General features: G+C 46.7%; 1 protein-coding gene across 4 annotated transcripts in view; it reads left to right on the plus strand.

The window, feature by feature from the left end:
* CACNA1H (calcium voltage-gated channel subunit alpha1 H) overlaps window positions 1-23,702 on the plus strand; it is a 638,058-nt gene that overhangs the window by 535,284 nt on the left and 79,072 nt on the right. For all 4 annotated transcript variants that reach the window (XM_063934881.1, XM_063934879.1, XM_063934882.1 and 1 more), the window contains exons 24-25: window positions 4,645-4,796; window positions 17,920-18,029. In XM_063934881.1, coding sequence (XP_063790951.1) covers window positions 4,645-4,796; window positions 17,920-18,029 — 262 coding nt within the window. The remainder of the gene's footprint in view (window positions 1-4,644; window positions 4,797-17,919; window positions 18,030-23,702) is intronic.

Consider the following 23,702-nt stretch of genomic DNA (forward strand, 5'->3'; position numbering starts at 1 on the left):
GTGTCACACATAATGATGGGGGGATGAACAACATTTTCTAAGCTATCCAATCAAATCTGAGATTTCCTCCAACCTGTCCGGGATTTGTTTGCATGCCTCTGGAGATATCTATCCGATAAGCTTATCTTTACACAAATACTTTTCTCTGCTAGTACCCTATAGAGTAGCGCGACAGCCTTGCCCCAACACTACAGTAGATCAAGTGATTAATGTTAAATTGTAATGTTGCCTTGTGTACTAACCAAATGTGTTCCATCCCAATTCAAGATTCTATGTTAGGGTTGCAAGGAAGTAATTTTGTTGATACATATACATCTACAAACATGGATTACAATGTAAGACTAATGTATGTCAGGCATCCGGTAAGGGGAAACGGGGATAAGTGCTGTAAGAAATTATTTACTGACACGCAAGGGTATCAAGCAGTGAAAAGAGTGAATCAGTGGACCAGTTGCCCATAGCAACTTCTCCGCTGATTCACTTCTCCAATAGTATCACTGCTTAATACATCAGCCCCATGGTTTCTTTAGAATTGATATCTAAAAAAATATATATATTTTACATTTATGCCACACATTTGGTAATAAGATGATTTACATATCAATGTTGATATTATTATTTTTAATAAAGTGTCCATAAAGTACCTGTTTAACGAATGCAGGAGCTTAATTACAATGAGGTATTAAACTAATGTCTACCTGATAGATTGTCCAGGATGATTTTCAAACTTGGACCTATTCTTTTTCCAACCGAGATGATCTAGGTTAGGTAAATTCTACATTGCACAATGCAGAAAAGTTGATAAATAATGTCCAAATCCTGTCATAAATGTAAAAATAAAATAAAAAAAATAAGCACTGTTCTCTTGTAGCATCTGCAGGTGTGCAGGGAACAGGGGTTCAGAGTAATTCCGTGTAAGGACCTGATTCATGTTTGTAAGTAAAGCAAAAAAAAATAACTTTGGGGTCGATTCAATTCGGCAACTTATGAATAGCGTCGGGAATTAGATCCCAACGCTATTCAATTCAATTGCTAGTTACCCACAATTGTCGGGAATACTTCTCTCATCCCCGGGGGATGTGAGAAGAAACCCGACAAAAGTGCAGCCTCGTGGCCGGCGCGAGGCTGATTCTGTCGGGAATCAGCCTCGCGCCGGGGAGTAAAGTCGGAGAATGCCCGTTCTCCCGACAATTCAACCTGTTTAGTCGTCGAGAACGGGCCATCGCCGACTTAACTGGAGCTGAATTGAATAGCGGCGGGAGCTAATTCCCGGCGCTATTCATAAGTTGCCGAATTGAATCGACCCCTTTGAGTCTGGAACAATCTATGATGTCATGCAATGGGAGCAAATACATTTATATATATTGTTTCCATGCAGGGTAAATGCTGGCTGCTTTTACCTGTAGCCCACAATCGTTAGACAGCTTTATTTTTACACTGCAATTTAGATTTCAGTTTGAACACGCCCTGCCCAAATCTAACTCTCTCTGCACATGTTACATCTGCCCCACCTGCAGTGCACATGGTTTTGCCCAGTTGCTTGCTTTCTCTGATTTACTTACAAAACAAACACGAATGGAGGCCTTAATTACTATCAGTGCTTTTTAAGTTTGAAATTATCTACATCATTATATGTCGGACAAGTAGTAGCTGTAATGTTTTGTAAGTACAATCTGGTGATCTACAAAGGTCCATCATGAGTCTCTGGATGCAACTGCCACATCATGTCCGAGTACAGAATTAGCTAATTAAGGAGGGTTTAAGATAAATGTATTTTGAGTTGCTAACGCTAAAAATCTATTGTATCTGTATAATGAAAGAACCGCCATCTCTTTAGTAGATCATATATGAAATGTCATCGAGCAATTTACAAATATATATATAGATTTTCTCACAATATGATTGAGTGCAATCACAGGTCTAGCACCAGGCAGTCAGGATAACCTTAGAATCACCACTTGCTACATCTAGTTTCCCCTAAAAACATGTACAGTATACACATACACTAGGGTTAAAGGTGTTCATTCCGAGTTGATCGCTCGCTGCCTTTTTTCGCAGCAAAGCGATCAGGCTAAAAATCGGCTATTCTGCGCATGCGTATGGGCCGCAGGGCGCACGCGCCAAGTAATTTCACACAAGACTAAGCAAATTTACACAGGGGCGAGTGACGCTTTTCAGTCGCTCTGCTGATCGGTGAGTGATTGACAGGAAGTGGGTGTTTCTGGGCAGAAACTGACCGTTTTCCGGGAGTGTGCTAAAAAACGCAGGCGTGTCAGGATAAAACGCAGGAGTGGCTGGCCGAACGCTGGGCGTGTTTGTGACGTCAAAGCAGGAACTAAACAGTCTGCAGTGATCGCAATCTAGGAGTAGGTCTGGAGCTACTCAGAAACTGCAGGAAAAGATTTTCGTGCAATTCTGCTAATCTTTCGGTCGCACTTCTGCTAAGCTAAGTTACACTCCCAGAGGGCGGCGGCTTAGCATTTGCACTGCTGCTAAAAGCAGCTAGCGAGCGATCAACTCGGAATGAGAGCCAATGTTTGTTGGGAGCCAATTAACTTACCAGTACATTTTCGTATTGTGGGAGGAAACCCATACAAGCTTGGGGAGGATATACAAACACTACAACGTTAGGACCATGGTGGGAATTGAACCCAGGACCTCATGTTGTGAGGCAGTAATGCTAACCGTTATACCATCGTTCTCTACAACGTGCTACAAGCCAAACACATATGGATAGTTGCACTCAAAATCTAAAGTCCATGAATTGCTACCAGGCTGTGGAACACCAAAAATGGTCTCCAATAAAAATGCTTAAAGTGAAGGTGTTGCCCATAGCAGCCAATCCGATGCTAGGTGTCATTTATCTAGTACATTCTACAAAATGCTAGCATAAATCCGATTGGTTGCTATGGGCAGCACCAGGCTCAACACGTCCAGGAAACCTTGCCCTCCCAACTTTTCATGATGTGAAATCAGAACAAGTGTGCTGAGGTGCGTGCATGAGAAGTGGGCGTGGTTACATCTCACACAGCATGGCCAGGTATCAGAGACATGTCCAGTGCTTCCAATGCAAAGGATTGCCCCCCTCCCCCGTCCTGTTCCCTAAAAGTGCTTTTTGACTGCTGTACACAAATTGGAACAGGGATGAATATCGATGGCTCTGCCCCATCCACAAGTGTGGGAATTCACCCGTTTACATATGTATCTGTGAGTGCTGACAGTACCCAAGAATATATACCTCAGAGTATATTCTATATACATAGAACTACTGTACAATACACACACATATATATGGGAGATGTCCTGGTACTACAGCCACACCTGAAGGCTTGGCTTCTACATTCTAGAATGGGGGTGTTCCGCTGACAGACAGCAGTTGCAATAGGACCTCTTCCCCACCATCCTGGCACATTCCATATGGTATAGCACATTTGTTTAAGTAGCAAAAATAATGCCAGCAACAGTGGAAAACAAAATGGCCGCCCTTTGTCCTTCTCATGCAGCTTAATTAAGGCGTTAATGAGACTCCACTAAATACAGATAAAGCCCTCCTCATCTTGGCCTTTAATAGGATTAACTGAGCCAGGGCAGTCAACTTAATCCCCTGCTGTAAAGAATTAATCCCCTGCTGTATTGTTCTCTCTGTATTGTATTGCAGCTGAGAACAATAGATGAAAGGCTTATGCTAATAAACCTTGGTGCACCTAGGTGCAGCAGAGATAGCTAGATGAGCGTGGTTGCATCTGTACTACCCACATGAATAAAAGTAGTCAGGGGACTGTGAAGCGATGTTCTGCAGGCATTGACGTTTCTGTCAGGGAACCACAAACCCGCAGATGTTGCACAAAGCACCGTTGCCCTTTAGGATATAGAATGTTGTGTACGCTCGCTACAGACACAACAAGTAGGCTCAGGGCCTTTCCCTTTGTTCCCCTTAAGTGATTGGCCAGACAGAACAGTAAGGTCGGCCTGCAGTAATTGTTTCTGCCAGCTGGTTTCCCATTCATTCTTCTGAATGCACCAGGGCCCAGCAAGTCTCCCATAGTGATATAACACAATCACCTGCACTGCACCGAAGCTGAGATCTCATCTCCCCTCTCCATCATATGCCGTTCTGTCTGGAGAGCCACTTCAGTATGTTCTGAGAGTTGTTTACAGACGCAGGATGAGGGCGATGTTCCTTTGCCTACACTTAGCCAGGGCCTGATATTTACTTTCTTGATGCTTGTTGGCCTGGGCGCATTAACCACTTTACTGCCAAGTTACACCGCATCCATCGCGCTAATCAGGATTTATGGTACAGTACTTCTCTACAGTAAGGTTTTACAGGGTGTCAGTCCAGTACCCAGTGTGTAGGATTGTGTTTGTCTGTCTGTCCGGATCCCTCTCGCTAGAGCTCACTGACCAACATTGCATTTAGGTGCCCAATATGCATTGGACCAATCAGCAGTTAGCATTATCTGCGTAGAGCTAGTTACATTGGCCACTATGGTACATGCTGGTTCTGCACCTAGACGTGATATTAGTGAATGAGCCCCAGCGCCCACCAGGTTTGTGTTCTCGCCGTGAGCGATGGTGGTTTTCTCATCTCGCTGATATTTCTCCTTACGACTCTTCCATTTTTTTGTTTACTCATTTACACAGAAGCCCAGAGGAGACCGTACTACGCGGACTACTCCCCAACGCGGCGCTACATTCACACGCTGTGTACCAGCCACTACCTAGACCTGTTCATCACCTTCATCATTGGCATCAACGTTATCACCATGTCAATGGAACACTACAACCAGCCCAAGGTACTTGTGAAAGTCTGATAGTAGCCCTTTAGTGGCTGGTATGGTATAGTGCAATAAATAAATCATACTGTATACTGTATATATTTATCAGTGGAGCCGTTGCCCATAGCAACCACCTAGCACTGTCTGTGAAATGACAGAAGGTGATTGGTTTCCATGGGCAACTTATCCACTTTATCTCTCCAAGGTTTGATACCTCTCCCCCTCAGTGACTGGTAGACCATTAGTGGTCAGCGCTGTCACTGATATACGCTTCCCTTCTATACATTACACCAGTGTCGGACTGAGACATGAAGGGCCCACCCGGGGGAATGCAGTTATAGAGGCCCATACTCAGGGGTGTGGCCAGCCTACAAAAGGGGGTGTGGCCAGCCTCCACAGAGGCATGAAATATGCAATAGTTTAGTGCAGTGTAATGCAACATATCTACCATGTATAATACAAGTGCACAGTCTGGAACCTGATCCCTAGAGGAAGGAGTGGGCCCTAAGGCAGTGGGGCCTATCAGTGGTTTCCCTGGTACCCCTGTGGGCCAGTCCGACCCTGCATTACACTATAGGCTACTCTGCCTGCAGAGAGCCTGGAACAAGAGGGATTGAGGGACATTTATTATAAAACCAGCGTTTGCTGCTCCGAAAGGTTTGTTACTACACAGAGTACCAAATAAAATACACAACGGCACGTTTTGCTGTAAAGACTACACAAACACACTAGTAATAACGCACTGCTACATTATGGATACTGCACAATGGCCCTCATTCCGAGTCGTTCGCTCTGTATTTTTCATCGCATCGCAGTGAAATTCCGCTTAGTGCGCATGCGCAATAATCGCACTGCGACTGCGCCAAGTATCTTTGCTATGAAGATAGTATTTTTACTCACGGCTTTTTCATCGCTCCGGCGATCGTAATGTGATTGACAGGAAATGGGTGTTACTGGGCGGAAACACGGCGTTTTATGGGCGTGTGGCTGAAAACGCTACCGTTTCCGGGAAAAACGCAGGAGTGGCCGGAGAAACGGGGGAGTGGTTGGGCGAACGCTGGGTGTGTTTGTGACGTCAAACCAGGAACGACAAGCACTGAACTGATCGCACAGGCAGAGTAAGTGTGGAGCTACTCTAAAACTGCTAAGTAGTTTGTGATCGCAATATTGCGAATACATCGGTCGCAATTTTAAGATGCTAAGATACACTCCCAGTAGGCGGCGGCTTAGCGTGTGTAACTCTGCAAAATTCGCCTTGCGACCGATCAACTCGGAATGAGGGCCAATGCTTCCTCCTTTCCAGGGGTTGTGGCCATGTCTTCCTCTGATCCACAGGCAGCACTGAAATAATGTGACTAAAGCAGATTTCAGCTCCGTTGTAGTCAGCGTTTGCTTTTGTGACTCCTGGGCGAGCACTGCAAACTAGGGCAAAAAACATAAATGAGCATTTTGCTATTTTCCCTAATGTCCAGTAGTATGCTGCAGTGCGTTACATTAAGCGCTTATGGGGTATATGCAATTACCTGCGAATCGCGGCAATTTTTCGCCCCGTTTTTTAATTCGAAACAATTCGACCATCGAATTCCGGCAAGTGGGTGCCGGAATTCAACATATTCAATAAAAAACGGATTCGACAGTCCCGCTGTCGAAAAACGGCTGATTTGACGGATTTTGATTAGATTTTTTTAAAACGGGAAAAAACCCGGAAAAAAAAATGTGTGGGGTCCCCCCTCCATAGCATAACCAGCCTCGGGCTCTTCGAGCCGGTCCTGGTTCTAAAAATCCAGGGAAAAAACTGACAGGGGATCCCCCGTATTTTTAAAACCAGCACTGGGCTCTGCGCCTGGTGCTGGTGCAAAAAATACGGGGGACAAAAAGAGTAGGGGTCCCCCGTATTTTTTACACCAGCATCGGGCTCCACTAGCTGGACAGATAATGCCACAGCCGGGGGTCATTTTTAAACAGCGCCCTGCGGCCGTGGCATTAAATATCCAACTAGTCACCACTGGCCGGGGCCCCCCCCCCCAGCCACCCAAGGGCCAGGGGTGAAGCCCGAGGCTGTCCCCCCCATCCAAGGGCTGCGGATGGGGGGCTGATAGCCTTGAGAAAATTGAAAGAATATTGTCTTTTCCAGTAGTACTACAAGCCTCCCCCGCAAGCTGGTACTTGGAGAACCACAAGTACCAGCATGCGGGAGAAAAACGGGCCCGCTGGTACCTGTAGTTCTACTGGGAAAAAAATATCCAAATAAAAACAGGACACGCACACCGTGAGAGTAAAACTTTATTTCACACATGTCGACACACACATACTTACCTATGTTCACACGCCGACCTCTGTCCACTTGTCCAAGTAGAATCCACGGTGTACCTGTGAATAAAATTATACTCACCTCAATCCAGTGTCCGGATCTTTTAAAATAATCCTCGTACTTGGCAAAACAACAAAACGAACACCCGGACCAAACGGACTGAAAGGGGTCCCATGTTTACACATGGGACCCCTTTCCCCGAATGCAGAGACCCCCCCGTGACTGCTGTCACAGAAAGGTCCCTTCAGCCAATCAGCGAGCGCAACGTCGTGGCACTCTGCTGATTGGCTATGCGCGTCTGAGCTGTCAGACAGCGCATCGCAAAGCCTCTCCATTATATTCAATGGTGGGAACTTTGCGATCAGCGGTGAGGTCACCCGCGGTCAGCGGCTGACCGCGGGTAACCCCACCGCTGACCGCAAAGTTCCCACCATTGAAACTAATGGAGGGAGCTGTGCGATGCGCTGTCTGCCAGGAGACGCGCATACAGCCAATCAGGAGAGTGCCACGAAGTAGCGCTTCCTGATTGGCTTAAGGGACCTTTCTGTGACAGCAGTCACGGGGGGTATCTGTATTCGGGGAAAGGGGTCCCATGTGTAAACATGGGACCCCTTTCAGTCCGGCTGGTCCGGGTGTTCGTTTTGTTGTTTTGCCAAGTACGAGGATTATTTTAAAAGATCCGGACACTGGATTGAGGTGAGTATAATTTTATTCACAGGTACACCGTGGATTCTACTTGGACAAGTGGACAGAGGTCGGCGTGTGAACATAGGTAAGTATGTGTGTGTCGACATGTGTGAAATAAAGTTTTACTCTCACGGTGTGCGTGTCCTGTTTTTATTTGGGTATTTTTTTTCCAGTAGAACTACAGGTACCAGCGGGCCCGTTTTTCTCCCGCATGCTGGAACTTGTGGTTCTCCAAGTACCAGCTTGCGGGGGAGGCTTGCTGGGACTTGTAGTACTACTGCAAAAAACAATATTCTTTCAATTTTCTCAAGGCTATCAGCCCCCCATCCGCAGCCCTTGGATGGGGGGGACAGCCTCGGGCTTCACCCCTGGCTCTTGGGTGGCTGGGGGGGACCCCTTGATTGAAGGGGTCCCCACTCCCCCAGGGTACCCCGGCCAGGGGTGACTAGTTGGGTATTTAATGCCACCACCGCAGGGCGCTGTATAAAAGTGACCCCCGGCTGTGGCATTATCTGTCCAGCTAGTGGAGCCCGATGCTGGTGTAAAAAATACGGGGGACTGGGGCGTGGCCAGGACGGGCATGGAGTAGCACACACAACGTGCAGCTCTCCAGCCAATACATCCTGAAAACCCATCCTGTGGATCCCCCTGGGACTGACCTGCGTCCTGGGGCCAGGTGAATGACTGGTGCCCCCCCTGGAGTGCCCTGGACCGTTTGCTGCTGCTCTCCCCGACCGTTTTGCGAGCCGTCCTGAGTGTGGCCGGACGAGGCCTGAACCTGCTGGGGACGCCGCGGGCCCGCGCTCCCCATCCACCCGGAAGTTCGGCTCCGTCATCTCCGACCGCCGCTAACGCGGCCGCTGCAGACGGCTACGTGGACACACAGCACACCGCTCCGTCCAGCGGTGCGGACTCCTGGGGCGGCCTCTGAGTGATACTCTGCCCGCCCTGTGGTGCCTGACCGCGCTGACCCGCGGACCGCTCCCTGGGCCCCTGCTGCTGCATATACGGACGCTGCCCACGCCGGAGGTACGGGGATTTGTCTCCTGCTGCGGGGGGTGCCCCTGCTGGGAACCTGTGCTGGGAGTGTCACCCTCTCTCCCCCCTCTCCTATCCTGGATGCAGTAAAGTGGATGCCCTGCCAGTATAAATATTGCTACAGGACCTGAGCTCCCCTGCCAAGCCCAGGATTATTAAGGGACCTGCCTCACTGTGCCTTAAAGGGATAGCGACCGCTCAAGGGGAAGTTGCCTTATCCTCTGTTTTGACCCGCAGCACTCTCCAAACCCGCTGTGCCGACATTTAGCGACACACCTAAGAACGCTGGTCCTTCTATATATATATATATTCTTCCCGCACCTCCTGGCCCTCTCACAGTGTGCTGGTGCCTGCGCCTCCTCTCTTTGCCTACATTGCTTTGATATATAACTGGCTGGGAGCGGCGGCATTGTGTTATCCAAAATGGTGAAAGGCCGCCAACAGAGTGCGGCGGCGGGCGCAATGGAGAAATATGTCCGCAATCCCGGTCCTCAACAGCAGAGGAGGGAGACTACACAATCTGAGACGTCGCCCCCATCTCCTACACACAGCACGGCTTCGTCTGAACCGCCCGATGCTGCATTACAGAGAGTGTTAGATGCCGTGACTGCTAGCGAGGCCCGCTTGGCTGATAAAATTGGGCAGGTGCAGTCTGACCTCTCCATCATCCATCAGGACCTTCAGCGGGTGAGGGAGAGGGTGGGTGAGGCCGAAACCCGTATCTCCAATGTCGAGGACACTGTCACCCCGTTGGGACGGCGTACTGATGCTTTGGAGTCTCAGATGACTGAGGTGCGCAAAAAACTGACAGATATGGAGGGACGCTTACGGCGCAATAATGTCCGCTTCATTGGCCTGCCCGAGAAAGAGGAAGGCTCATTACCAGAAGAATTTCTAGAAAAATGGCTTCGGAATGCATTCGGGTCCGAAGAATTCTCGCCTCATTTCACAATAGAACGAGCTCATAGAGTCCCGATGCGCCCATTACCTCCGGGGGCTCCACCCCGTACCTTCATCGCCAAGTTCCTCCACTTCCGTGACCGGGACACTATTCTGAAACTTGCCCGCATGAAAGGCCCTTTAAAATGGAACGGGTCGCCAATATCGGTCTTCCCGGATTTCGCGGTGGAGGTGCAGAAAGACAGGGCCCAATTTCTACCTGTTAAGAGAAGACTCCGTGAACTCGACTTGCCATACGCTATGCTCTTTCCATCGAGACTGCGAGTGGTGGCAGATGGTGAAACAAAATTTTTTGCGACACCTCGAGAGGCATCGATATGGCTGGATAGACGCTTCCCGGCGAGACGAGCTCTTGCTGATCCCTGATTTATCCCTGTGACTATAGTTGCATGTGATTTCCTGTGCAGGATATGCTTCGGTGTATATTTGCTGGGGGGCTGCAGGATGAGGCAATGTTTAATTATCTATATATTGCTCTTTGGGGATGTGGGGGTGGAGGGGGGGGGATAATATTTTGCCTGATTTTTCGTCTCATATAGGCCAATTATAATTCTACTGCTGGGTTGCGGGGGTTGGGGGGGCTGGGGGGGGGATGTATCTATGGTCCACAAATATCCGATAGTATTCTGTTTTTAAGTCCCGGGGGGAGACTTTATATGTTTCGCCCCCTTTTTTTCTGTCTTTTAGGGGTGATTTTGTTTAATGGCTGAGAGTGTTTTTGTTTGTGTTTGGTTTTCTCTTTTCTCAGGGCCATTAGATTCTTGGCTCCACCCAGAATATAGCTCGTTGTGTGCTTTGGGTTTGAGTCAGTGTTCTGTTTAGGGATCCAGGTATGCTGCAGGTTGGGAGTAGTGTACAGGGCGGGGGGAGAGGGGAAGTTAAAGGTTTTGGTTATTTTTTGTATAGATGTATGGAGTTTGTGTACGAGTGGCTTACGAATCTATTCACTAAGCGGTGGTGCCTGGTAATTCTGCACCGCGAGGGTGGATCTGGCCCATATTCTCATTGTGGCGACTCCTCATGGCTGGCCTTAGGGTGCTGTCATGGAATGTGCGGGGACTTAACGACAAGATTAAACGATCTCTTGTACTTCGACAAATCAAACAGTACACCGCTGACGTGGTATGTCTTATGGAAACTCACCTGGTGGGCAGTAGGACCCTTGCCATTAAGAGACCTTGGGTAGGTTGGGCATTCCACTCTACACACACTTCTGCCTCTAGGGGGGTCTCTATCCTTGTAAAAAGGACTGTTCCCTTTGTGCTGGACTTAGTACAATCAGACCCATCGGGGAGATATGTGTTTTTAAAGTGTAGAATTCATTGCAACCCTATGCTTTTATTAGCCATATATGTGCCTCCCCCGTACTCCTCCGAAGTCCTGAAAAAAGCTGCAGGATTTATGGCCTTGTCCCCGGGAACACCTGTGGTATGTCTGGGGGATTTCAATAATGTGTTAGATATAGCAATGGATAGATTCTCTGCTACTCCCTCGGGTCCACATTCCGGCAGGAACGGCTTTGCTGAAGTTGTCTCGGGGCTGGGCCTGGTCGATCCCTGGAGACTGAGACATCCATCAGTTAAACAATATTCATGCTTTTCACACTCCCACTCCTCGTTCTCTAGGATTGACCTGGCCCTTCTATCGAGCGATTTGATTCCTAAGGTTCGGGATAGCAGATATGAGACTAGAGGTATATCGGATCATTCTCCTTTAACGCTGGTCTTGGAGTTTGGTTGCTCTGGAGGCCAGGCTGTGTGGAAGTTTAATCCGTTTTGGCTTGTACATATGGGAGATGGCTCGGATTTGGTGGCTGCATGGCGGGAATTTTTTGAGTTAAACAAGGCTGGGCAATCTATCTCTAATCTATGGGATGCGTTTAAGGCCTTTTTGCGGGGAACCTTAATTAAACGAGTGGCTAATTTAAAATCCTTTTTTAGGCACCGGGAGTCCGAACTGGAGACCCTAAGTGTTGCTGCAGAAGCACAATATTTACAGGATTGTTTGGATAGTTCCAAGACTGCATGGTTGTCAGCCCAAGGGGAGTGGAGGGAATATTTCATGGAAAAGACTCAGCATAGACTCCTCTTCTCCTCTCATGCCTTTTATGCTTCTGGGGATAGACCGGGGTCGTATTTAGCCGCTCTGGCACAGGGAGAGAGATCTTCTACCACCGTGGTTGAAATTGAGGCCTCAGATGGTACCACTATATTGCAGACTCCACAGATAGCATCGGAATTTGTGACCTATTATAGGCAATTATACAGCTCTAAATTAGATTGTACCCCGATGCAATTAGATGAATATTTACAGACTATACAGATCCCCTTGCTGACTTGTGAGGCACATGACTTCCTCGAGGCACCTATTTCGCCAGAGGAGATTGTGGCTGCTATCAATGCTGCTCCCAATGGGAAGGCTTCGGGACTAGACGGCATACCGTCTGAGCTCTATAAACATCATTTAGATTTTTTTGTCCCCCAATTACTTGAGTTATATAACCAAATATTTACACAGGAATCTCTCCCATTATCTATGGCGGAGGCATTGATTATTGTCCTCCCGAAGCCAGACAAGGATCATAGGAAGGTTGATTCCTATCGACCTATTTCCCTTCTGCCGACCGACATTAAAATTCTGGCCAAAATCCTGGCATGTAGACTAAATCGGGTCATCACGCATATTATACACCCCGACCAGATGGGGTTTATGCCCAACAAACCAACATCCATTAATCTCAGACGTTTATTTACCCAGCTACAGATCCCCCGTGAGGCATCCTCATCCATAGTTGTATCATTGGACGCCGCTAAGGCCTTTGATTCTGTGGAGTGGGAATACCTATGGAGCATCATGCGAAAGTTTGGTATAGGCCCTAACTTTATTAAATTTGTTCGGTTGATGTATTCCTCTCCCCTGGCCAGAGTGGCGGTGAATGGTTTTGTATCACACTCCTTCCCTTTGTCTAGAGGTACGCGTCAGGGGTGCCCACTGTCCCCTACCCTGTTTGCTATGGCCATTGAACCCCTTGCATGCCTACTGCGGGCGAACCCTGAGATTTTTGGTTTTAAAGTGGGCACCAGGGAGGAGAAGATAGCTCTATATGCCGATGATATCCTGCTATTTGTGGATCGCTATGCTGAGTCTATGCCTAGGATTTTAGAAATTATTAATACATTCGGGTGTTACTCTGGGCTCCTGATTAATTGGGAGAAATCCTCCATTATCCCACTTCAGGGCGTGGTTCCTACCTCCCCATTGCTTGCTCTCCCGTTAAGATGGGTGAACTCCTTTAAGTATCTAGGCATTTGGGTATTTAATGACCCTCATAAATTTACCTCCCTCAATGTCGCACCGCAAATAGCTTATCTTCGCAATAAAGTGAAGGTCTGAGGGAAATTGCCCCTGACAGTCACGGGGAGGGTTAACATGGTGAAAATGGTCTTTCAGCCCAAACTCCTGTACATTCTACAACAATCCCCTGTATATATCCCTCAGAGGACTTTCAAACGAATTGATGGTTTATTATCTTCCTTGGTCTGGGCTAGTAAACGGGTACGGTTGAAGCTTAATACTTTGACCAGGTTAAAAACTTCGGGGGGATTGGCTCTTCCCAACTTTCGTTTTTATTACTTTGCAGCACAATTAGCACACCTCTGGGAATGGGTTAATGATTCTGACATATCGAGTCTGCATTCGCAGTTGGTAATGCAGGAATACCCAGGTGGTTCCCCATTGAGATTGCTTCTCTGTGGAAGCGTCAAAATGTCGGCACTTCCACTCATAAAACAATATATTACTATTTGGCAGTTGGTGCACTTAATACTGCAAGGCCAGGGTATTGACCCTGACACTCCACTGGACAACAAATATGGATTGCCCGAGCTGTGTCAGCTTCAAATCAGGGGGGTGTGGGAACCATGGGGAGTAGTCTCGCTGGGACACTTATATACTGACGGGTTTTTTAGATCCTTTCAACAGCTTCAACATGAATTTAATGTCCCCTCTGCATATTTTTTTCGCTTCCTTCAATTGCGACATGCTATGTTTGCCCAATTCCCTGATGGCCCTCCGGCGCTTACTGATTCCCCGGTTAAATTACTGTTGCAGACGGTGGGACCCGGACATTTAGTTTCCAAAATATACGTCCGTTTACTTCAAATGCACCATATAGACCCCCTTATCTCCCTTAGGACTAAGTGGGAGTCGGATCTGGGTCCATTATCGGATGACATATGGGAGGGTGCTCTGGGATCGTGCCGGCTTTCAACTTCATCTGTCCGATATCAGCAAATTCAGTTGTACGTGCTACATAGGGTATATATGACCCCAGTGAGGCTGTCACGTATAGGGGGATCCCATAGCTCAAAATGTCCCAAATGTGGTTGTCTGGGAGCAGACTTTTGGCATATGATCTGGCTATGTCCCTTGGTGACGGTTTTTTGGGAGGAGGTTATGCGTGCTATAGTTGATACAGGTATCCCCTCTTCAGTACTTACACCTATCTCCTGGATGAGGAGGTTCTGGATCCGCTCAGTCGACGCTATATTGTGAACCTCTGTGCTTTGGCCAAGGTATGCATAGCCAGACTGTGGTTGGCTAATGAAGCCCCAACCCCACAATCCTGGGTCTCTCTGGTTAACACCTCTGTTACGCATGAAAAATTTGTATATCTAGCCAGGAATGCGGAAAAAAATTTTGTTGCTATATGGGGAAGGTGGATGAGTTCTCGATATTTTAGTTCACGGTTAAGTGCAGCTGAGCCCTAGAATTATTTAATTAGCAGTTAGGGTTGCCTTCAGTGGGAGTTCGTTGGAATGTATGGCCCGCGGCCGGCCGGGTACCAATGTGTGATAATACCGTGGCACAGTGGAATACGATATGTGTAAAACTTATAGGAACACTGGGTCATCACTGCTCGGTTGTTATATAACTTTGATCGGGATACGTGTTCGCACGCCCTAATATGCCATCTATACACAAACGTAAGCCTATTACTAAATTGATTTTGTTGCTTTCTAATTGTTTTTTTTATTTTAGTTTGTAATTGTTAGGATTGTTATGTATTGCCATTGGCAATGTTAAAATGAAAACTCAATGTAAAACCCAATAAAAATCTATTGAATTTTTAAAAAAAAATACGGGGGACCCCTACACTTTTTGTCCCCCGGATTTTTTGCACCAGCACCAGGCGCAGAGCCCGGTGCTGGTTTTAAAAATACGGGGGATCCCCTGTCAGTTTCCCCCCCGGATTTTTAGAACCAGGACCGGCTCGAAGAGCCCGAGGCTGGTTATGCTTAAGAGGGGGTACCCCACGCAATTTTTTTCCTGATTTTTAACATTCCATAAAAAAAAAAAAATATATATAAATAATACTTGTGCCTCCAAAATAGACAAACCAAGTACCTAATCCCTTCTAATATAAATAGATATGCTATTACCAATAAAAAAAACACAAAAAAAAACATGTTTTTAAATGTTTTTATTAGATTCCGCCAGCAAAGTGTGGCGGATTGAAAATGACGAATTTACTGTCTAAAAGCACTGTTGTCGAATTTACAAACTTCAATTGAATATACTTTTGTCGAATTGCCGCATTTGTACCATTGCAGAAAAGTCGAACTTCTAAAAGTCAAATTTGGGAAGTCCGTTTTTTTTTACGAAAAGTACTGAATTGCATTGTCGAATTTTTTTTTTGGTCGAAAATGTCCCGTTTTTCGACATTTTCGGGAATTTGACCGCAATTGCATATACCCCTATCACTGCTTTAAGCCTGGAGAAGTGATAAAGTAGTGATAAGTGGAAGGTGATAACGCACCAGCCAATAATTACAGGTTTGAAAAATGACAGTTAGGAGCTGATTGGCTGGTGCGTTATCACTTTCCACTTATCACTTCTTTATCACTTCTCCAGGCTTCATACATCTGCCCCATTGTATCATTTCCCTACACACTCCAGAGGCACCAAATCCCCAACCACCTCACTGCGTCACAAAGGTGGGATGATGATGTCTTCTTTTAGAAGACACTGCCACTAAGTGTTGTGGAGGTGGGTTGGGCTTGACTCATAGTTGCCCAGTCTCCCAGAATTTCTGGGACACTCATGAGTTTGGGGGGAATCTCCTAGCTCCCAGAATAGTGGGGAACCCTCCAGCCTCCACTTCTCCTCTAAAGTAGACGGGAATGGTGAGGTGTAATTATACAATTATAGAGGCACCTTGCTCCTCCCACCTGGTCCTCTCCCTCACTTGATCTCTGGTAGGCCAGGTGCCAAAAGGTGGTAAGTATGCCGTGACTATGCAATTGCTCCACCCACTTCATGACACAAATCTTTTCCAAGCTCCACCCAATGGCTCGTGTTCTCTCCTCACATCCCCATCTCCCACAAGCGAGGTAGGAAAGTACACCAATATGAATTAGTAGAGAGATGTATGCGGACCCCATTGGCTTTGGTTCTAATTCATCATCGTGTTTTGGTTTTGGTAAAACCACCCTCAAATGTTTTGGTTTGGATTCAGATTTTGGTTTGGTTTAAAACTGATTTTAAAAAAAATCGATAATCATTGATAAAAATCGCTAAAACCAACAAAAATCTGGTAATTTTTGTTATCCAAAACCCGAAATTCAGATTTAAAATCCAAATTCTGAACCGCAGGAAAATTCGAATTAGTATTCGGATTACATCGGATCTCCTCGGAGGATCCAGACCGGGTTTTGGTAAGGTTCGGATCTACAAAATTCAGGTGGATTCGGATTTCTGGAGAACCAAGCCGCACTCTCTGTGAATTATTGGTGTCTGTACCAACTAATCCTGACAATCGGTTGTAGAATGATAACTGTAGATTAATAATACCCCTTTCAGACCGTATTTCGCGGGTCACACAGGAGCCGTACACGGGTGCTTCCTGGGTCAGACCTGCTCACGCCTCTTTCAGACTGGCATCCCCAGCCCGGCTGGGTTGGTTACGTCAGTGGTGGCGCTTTCAGAGACGGCGCTTGGAGATCAAATGATTTCCAAGTGCCGTCCGTCCATACAGTGTGAACAGGAAACGGGTCACATCGACCCAGTGACCCATTCACACCGCACAGCAACCCGGGCTGAAGCCGTATTCAACCCTGGTCGCTACCAACACATTAAAATGGTTGACACAGAACAGGTCGACATATGAAAAGGTCGACATGGCTTTTTTAAATTAAATAAATAAAAATCATTTTTTTTACTTTTTCATAATATACCATCCACGTGGATTACGATTGGGAACGGTAACCTGTACCGAGCGCAGCGGTAGCGGAGCGAGGCACCTTGCCCGCATGCAAGGGGACGCGGTACACTAATTGGGGTTCCTGATCATGTTGCCGAAAAAATTCCACAAAAAACAGTTACAAAATCCATGTCGACCTTTTCATGTGTCAACATGTCCCGTGTCAACCATTTCCATGTGTCGACTATTAGTCCACGTTGACCATGCCTATGTCTATCAGAGTGGTCGACCTAATCAATGTGGACCTTAACATGGTCGACCATTCATACCAGAACTGTGGCACACAGACACCAATCGCTCAGCTGTTAATGTAGGGTGATAGCGGTTCATAATCCTGGTATAAAATGCAAACATCATACAAGGGTAAATCCACAATCAGCCAATCAGAAGCGCTGGGGACCGTCTGCCACTTGATATACAGGTGCAGGCTGCTTTCCTGGCATGCACAGAACCAATTTATGTATTTTACGCACCGCAGAATGGCTTAAATCCAACTAAGCATGAGCCCCATAATGAAAATCTCTTGGCGCTAAGCAGCAACAATACTAAGTAAGTTCTGGAGCTGTCTATGACCCCCCCCCCCCTCCCCGTCCCATCCTGCACACCCACGTTCCTCATGTAGAATTCCTACAGCCCTCTCATGTCGTACTAACACCGATCCATCTGCTTCTCATAATATATTGGCCTCAATTATTGTTTTTGAAGTCTTTGGCCAGACAAGAACAAATAAGGAAGAGAACAGAAGAAATAGTTCTGGTGTGATTACAGATATCCTTTTTATAAGTGGGGTCAGGGGTTCGAGGAAGGGTTTAATCTCAACAAAAGCTGACGGCATGGTGTTTATGTGAAAGTGCCTAATCCTCGTACGTTCTCTCCTTTCCTAGTCCCTGGAGGAGGCTCTGAAATACTGCAACTACGTCTTCACCATCGTCTTTGTATTTGAGGCTCTTCTCAAGCTGGTTGCGTTTGGATTTAGAAGATTTTTTAAAGACAGGTATAGTACAGCGTTTACAGCGCAAAGGATGTCCTCTCCCAGGGCCACCGTACGAGAACTACAACACTTTGTGTTCTGACTGACAGGCATGCTGGCAGTTGTTATGCCTGCAGGTAGTGACTGTCTGGTCTTGCTTACACTTGTAGTGCCACCAAGTAATCTACTGGTTTTAAAACGTTAATTTACAGTATAGCTCTAATTTACAGTGTGTGCGATCAGTGCAGCTGCCCAGGGCCCAACGTGGAGGGCACAGCAGCGTTTTTGCCCTGGTGGCACCTATCTCTGACTTGTGGGATGCCTTTAAGCAATTGCCTGGCTCCCAGATACCTAAACCCTCTGGGCCCAAAAGTGCGCTGCTATTGCTCTGAGTCCAGGAGCTATTAAAGCTAGAATGTCCCTAGGGAAAGTGATTTCCGTGGGCATGTTCCTGTTATAGTGGGGCCAAACAGGCTTGCTGCAAGTTGCAGACTCTCTCCGTGGTTGGACCCCATGTAGCTTGCCCCCGTGCACTAGCTGTAACCAGACCAGGCTATTAGTGTTTGGGGGCAGGGTAGTACTGTATGTGTTTTATGTATTTTTCTTATTGCAGTAATTCATGTGCTTTTACACCCTTGTAAAGATCCATGACCACCATCATCAGGACACGGCTTACATAGATGCAAAATATAACAGGCGTGTCCGAAGATGTCACCTACCCATGACAGACTGTTCCTTTACATATATGTGTTCTCCCATACTCTTACATGTGCACTTACATACTTACACATGTGACCCTTTACACTTACATGTGTGCCCCTTATACGTACATGTGCACACCCAGACCCTTACATGTGCTCTCCTATACTCTTACTTTCCCATTACTTCATTTTGCTCTCCCATACACATACTGTACATGTGCTTTCCCACCAGAGACGGTTTAAGAGATGAGGGGGCTGGTATACAGGCTATGTACGTGCCTTTCCTCTTCGGCGATGCAGAAAATCTGGCTTTGTGCCAGAGTGTACTTTACATGTGCAGGTCTCTAGGAACATGGCACCCACACCTTATTCCTGGGGGACATCTCTACTGTACATGCACAATCATCGGGAAAATGGTCATGTTGGCCATTTTTCTGGTGATTTCTGCAGCCAGCTTCGAGCAAACAGAGCAGTAAATATATAGGTGCAGGGTGTGCAGTGTGTGAGCTCCCCTTCACCCATGAGCTTGTGTGCACCACACACCCTGTACCCATTATAGACACACCAGTGTTCCCCCACCCCATCCCACTGAGAGGCCACAAGACGCGCTGGGTACGGGTTCCTGGCGGGCAGGATCACGGCGGTCAGCATACTGACGCCAGGATCCCGGCTGCCAGAATGCCGGCAGGGGGGGCCAGCGCAACAAAGCCCCTTGTGGGCTCACTGCTAGCTTGGTGGCTCACTGTGCTCGCCACAGGTACTATTCCCTCTGTATGGGTGTCGTGGAATAGCCCTAGGCCCCCTGCCAGCATTCTGGCGTTCTGGATCCCGGCGTCTTTATGCTGACCGCTGGGATTCCGACCACCGGGATGGCAACTACGTCCTCAGAAGACCTATGCTCCATCCCAATACTGTAACAGACCATAAGACTCATGCTAGCCCTATCTCACTGGACATCAGAAGACCAATGTCCCCTCCATCCCACTGAGATACCACCAGACCCATGCTCCATCCCATTCCACTGAAATACCAGAAGACCCATGCTCTATCCCATTCCACTGAGAGACAATAAGACCCAACCTCCACCCTATCCCACTGAAAGACCAGAAGACCCATTCTCCACACCTTCCCACTGGAGACCAGAAGATCCATGACCCCACCCATATCCCACTGAGATAACACAACACCCATGCTCAGTCCCATTCCACTGAGAGACCACAAGTCCCATGCTCCCTCCCAGCCGAGCCATATAATTGGATGGTTACACCCCTGTAAAGGTGGCAGCTAGTAGCTATATTACATTGTGTGCTGTGGGTAGAACAGGTAAATATATTTGCGCCCTGTCACAAAACACAATTTCAGTGGCTCAGGTCGGATCTGCTTATAGCGCAAATACTGTACTCTTGGCAATAATGTTTCCTCTAATTTCCCTGTGTCATAAATCGCTTGTGTTATCTGTTTTTCAAAGAGATTACGATGCATCCAGCATCTGCGCCTTATGTTACTGCAGCTTGTCTATAACATCCTGACACCTTTATGTTCCTCTTACTGGTGCATTCAATTCCCAGGGAACCGTTTATTGTCAGTCCTTTGTGAGGCTGAGAAAGAAATATCATTAGAGCGGCCTGTGCCAGGGCAAGAGGCCAGGAGTCAGTAACCTCTCTATTAGCCAGATCAGCCCTGAATGGATTCACAATGGAGCGCCAGTCACACTGCAGTGCTGAGCCAAGGCTGACCACACGTGGTGTAAAAGGCACCTTGAGATGTTAAATGTTGTGAATAAATACTTGAGGTTTTTACAGCGAGATGAGTAACGGACGGGTTATTGAACTCTGTGGGATTGCACAATCGTCGCCTGCAAGCACAAGACAAAGCCATTGCTAGTGTCAGGGACTGTAGAGAAACTGGAGGGGAATCTGGCAGTCCTTGTACCTCTGTCCCTATATCCTGCTAGTTCTGCCTTATGTGATTCATATGTAGGTATTTATGGATACATCAGAACCTACCAATCAACGACATGACTTCTGAATTAACTTTGATGGCACACCAGGGTGTGTATTATTGTGGTGATGTATCTGTCTACATTAGGTGGGCATTTGGTGGGCTGACGGTGAATGCATCACATCTAAGGATCAGCTCGGCCAGGCATGCGGCTACTAAGAGGAAACAAGTTCCTATATCTGCCTGGAATCTAGAGGCTTCCTCAGAAACAAAGGTTCTGTGAATTGTAATTACAAGGTTATTTCCCAGATGATCTGTACTATTTGAATGATGTAAGGGGCTAATTCAATTAGCAGAGGTTGTTTACTGTGGCCTTATTGATCCCCTGGGGCTTCTCAATTAGCCCAAAAGTAAGCACGCCAGCAGCACTTATCTGGGATTATTTTTATGTATAATTTTAGCCCCTCCCCCTCCTTGCAGCTTTTCCACATTGTGGGGGTGGGGCCTAATGACAAAGAGCCCGGCCCCGCCCCCAAAGTGTCCAGCAGCATCTCCTTTCCCAGAGAGGAGACATAGAAGGTTGGTTAGTACGAGCTACGAGACACTTTGTGTGTGACTCACAACCTGCCCCATACCAATAACAAATGTTCTCAAATACTTGGTGATGACATTTTTGAATGTTCCTGTGCACTCTGCTTGAGATCATTGTAAAATCTCATACTGTACAATATGACTGCATTGTGTAAAACAAAATGCTGTATGTGCAGGCACCCCTGATTTATTAAAGGGAGATAAACCCCTTCTTCGAAGGAAATACCAATTCTAGGTCTCCTCCCTATTTACAAGTGCCCAGTTTGGGTATTACCGGTGATACATTATCCCAGTGTCCTCATACTCTGCATTTGAAGCCTATTTAACCACTTACCTGGCTAATATTTTTTCCAAAAATGTCTCCAGAATTGACGATTTTGTTCTTATTATCAAATCATGTAAATAATAGCTAGTTAAACCTGATTCAGTATATTTCCTGTAACAAATATGCAGATTTGTTAATAATATTATAGCGAATCAACGTTATAAAACTATTAAATGCACAACTTAATCATTAAAAATAATAATAATAATTTGGGGAAAATATCTGGAAACCTTTTTTGACCGATTTTTTCAGCCAATTAAATTAATGCCCTTTTTTTTACGCTGAAAAATTAACCACTTTCCGTGCAAAAAACTCAGGATCCAGGATAAGTTGCCGAATCCATGTTTTCGTGATCACGCCCGCAAAAAACAGCACTTATCTGGGATTTTGTTTCTCCTGCCTCCAGGCAGGTGAAACAAAATCCCTGATATTGCCTGAACAGCGGGAACAATTGAATTACCCCCTGCCCTCCAGCATCTTTAGAATGCTGACAGGGGACAGAGTCATTCACTTACCCCTCCCTGCCTCCTACCCTAACCAGACTGGGGTGACGGCTAGGACTTAGATAGTCGGGGTGGCATCTAGGGCTAAGTCACAGGGGGTGGCGGCTACGGCTAAGACTCGGGGGGGGGGGGGGGGGGTGGCGGGTACAGCTAACTCCCACTCTAGTGCCTAACCCTAACCCGCCCCGGACCCTAACCCTAACTTTCACCCTTGATACTTACCTTTGCGATGTCGGCGTTTGGAATTCCGGGACCACATCCCCACTGACACCCAGTTTACCCCGAAAGCTGCGCATCTCTCACCTTCCCTGGTGTTTGCCCAGTCTTGATAAATAGTTCCCCAAGAGTTTCCTTAGCTGTGATGCTGTGGGCAAAGCTTGGCACACAACACTACAGAGTAGGAGGCTGGAGATCGTGGCCCAGGGCCAGTCTGTCCCCTAATGTTACCAGAGCCAGGCAATGACATTATACAGTATGCGTAAGTGGCCTTTAGGACTCTGTGTGATATCTCAGCCACATCTTCCCTGTCAGGACACTGCACAACTGATGCGCTAATTAGAATTCCTCGCAGCAAGGGCCGAGAGACTGATATAAAGCTAATTTACATGTGTCTGCTAAGCTTATCCCAGAGCCTCGGACAGGACGGGATCGCCGGCTGATCTTCTTTTATAACACTTGGAGTCCTAAATACATTATCATATCAAGCACTGGCCTAAGTTGTCAAACTGACGCTCATTAGGATTAATTTAGTCACTCTGTCCTGATAGTAGCGGACAGCCTGCTGACTTCCTGCAGCCAGGTATTGATTTCCCCTCTGTAATCACCAATTATTGGGGCAATCCATACACCTGTAAGTAATTGTCTCGCTAATTAACAGAGTAAAGGAGCCATTTACAGTACATAAACTATTTAAAGGACCAGTAAACTTGTCATACAGGTGGCCTTACATGTATGAATATTATGCAGCTCTATAATGTACAGTGCTGTATGTGCTAGCACCAAACATTGACACATTTACATTGCTGTGCTGTTGGGTATATGCTTAATGGTTATTTATTTATAAACCTTTGTCAAATATTCAATTCAGCAATAAAAGTATAGCAACCTATCAGACATTAGCATTCCTCATTACGCTGCATTAGCCAGATGTAATCTAGATGCTGATGTATCACAGAAAACAGCATTGCTGCTCCAGTGCATTGCGCTATATTGTGATGAGTCCAGGAAACATCAGACTGACAAAGAAAACTTTTCGGCTGTAGCTTCCGCTTGGCTATGAGGATGGAAACAAGCCCACGTGGTGCATTACTGTAGTATATATATTAGTGCCCACGTGGTGCATTACTGTAGTATATATATTAGGGCCCACGTGGTGCATTACTGTAGTATATATATTAGTGCCCACGTGGTGCATTACTGTAATATCTATATTAGTGCCCACGTGCTGCATTACTGTAATATCTATATTAGTGCCCACGTGCTGCATTACTATAGTATATATATTAGGGCCCATGTGGTGCATTACTGTAATATATATATTAGGGGTCACGTGGTGCATTACTGTAGTATATATATTAGTGCCCACGTGGTGCATTACTGTAATATCTATATTAGTGCCCACGTGCTGCATTACTGT

This window comes from Pseudophryne corroboree, chromosome 7 (assembly GCF_028390025.1).
Source record: "Pseudophryne corroboree isolate aPseCor3 chromosome 7, aPseCor3.hap2, whole genome shotgun sequence".
Lineage (NCBI taxonomy): Eukaryota > Metazoa > Chordata > Amphibia > Anura > Myobatrachidae > Pseudophryne > Pseudophryne corroboree.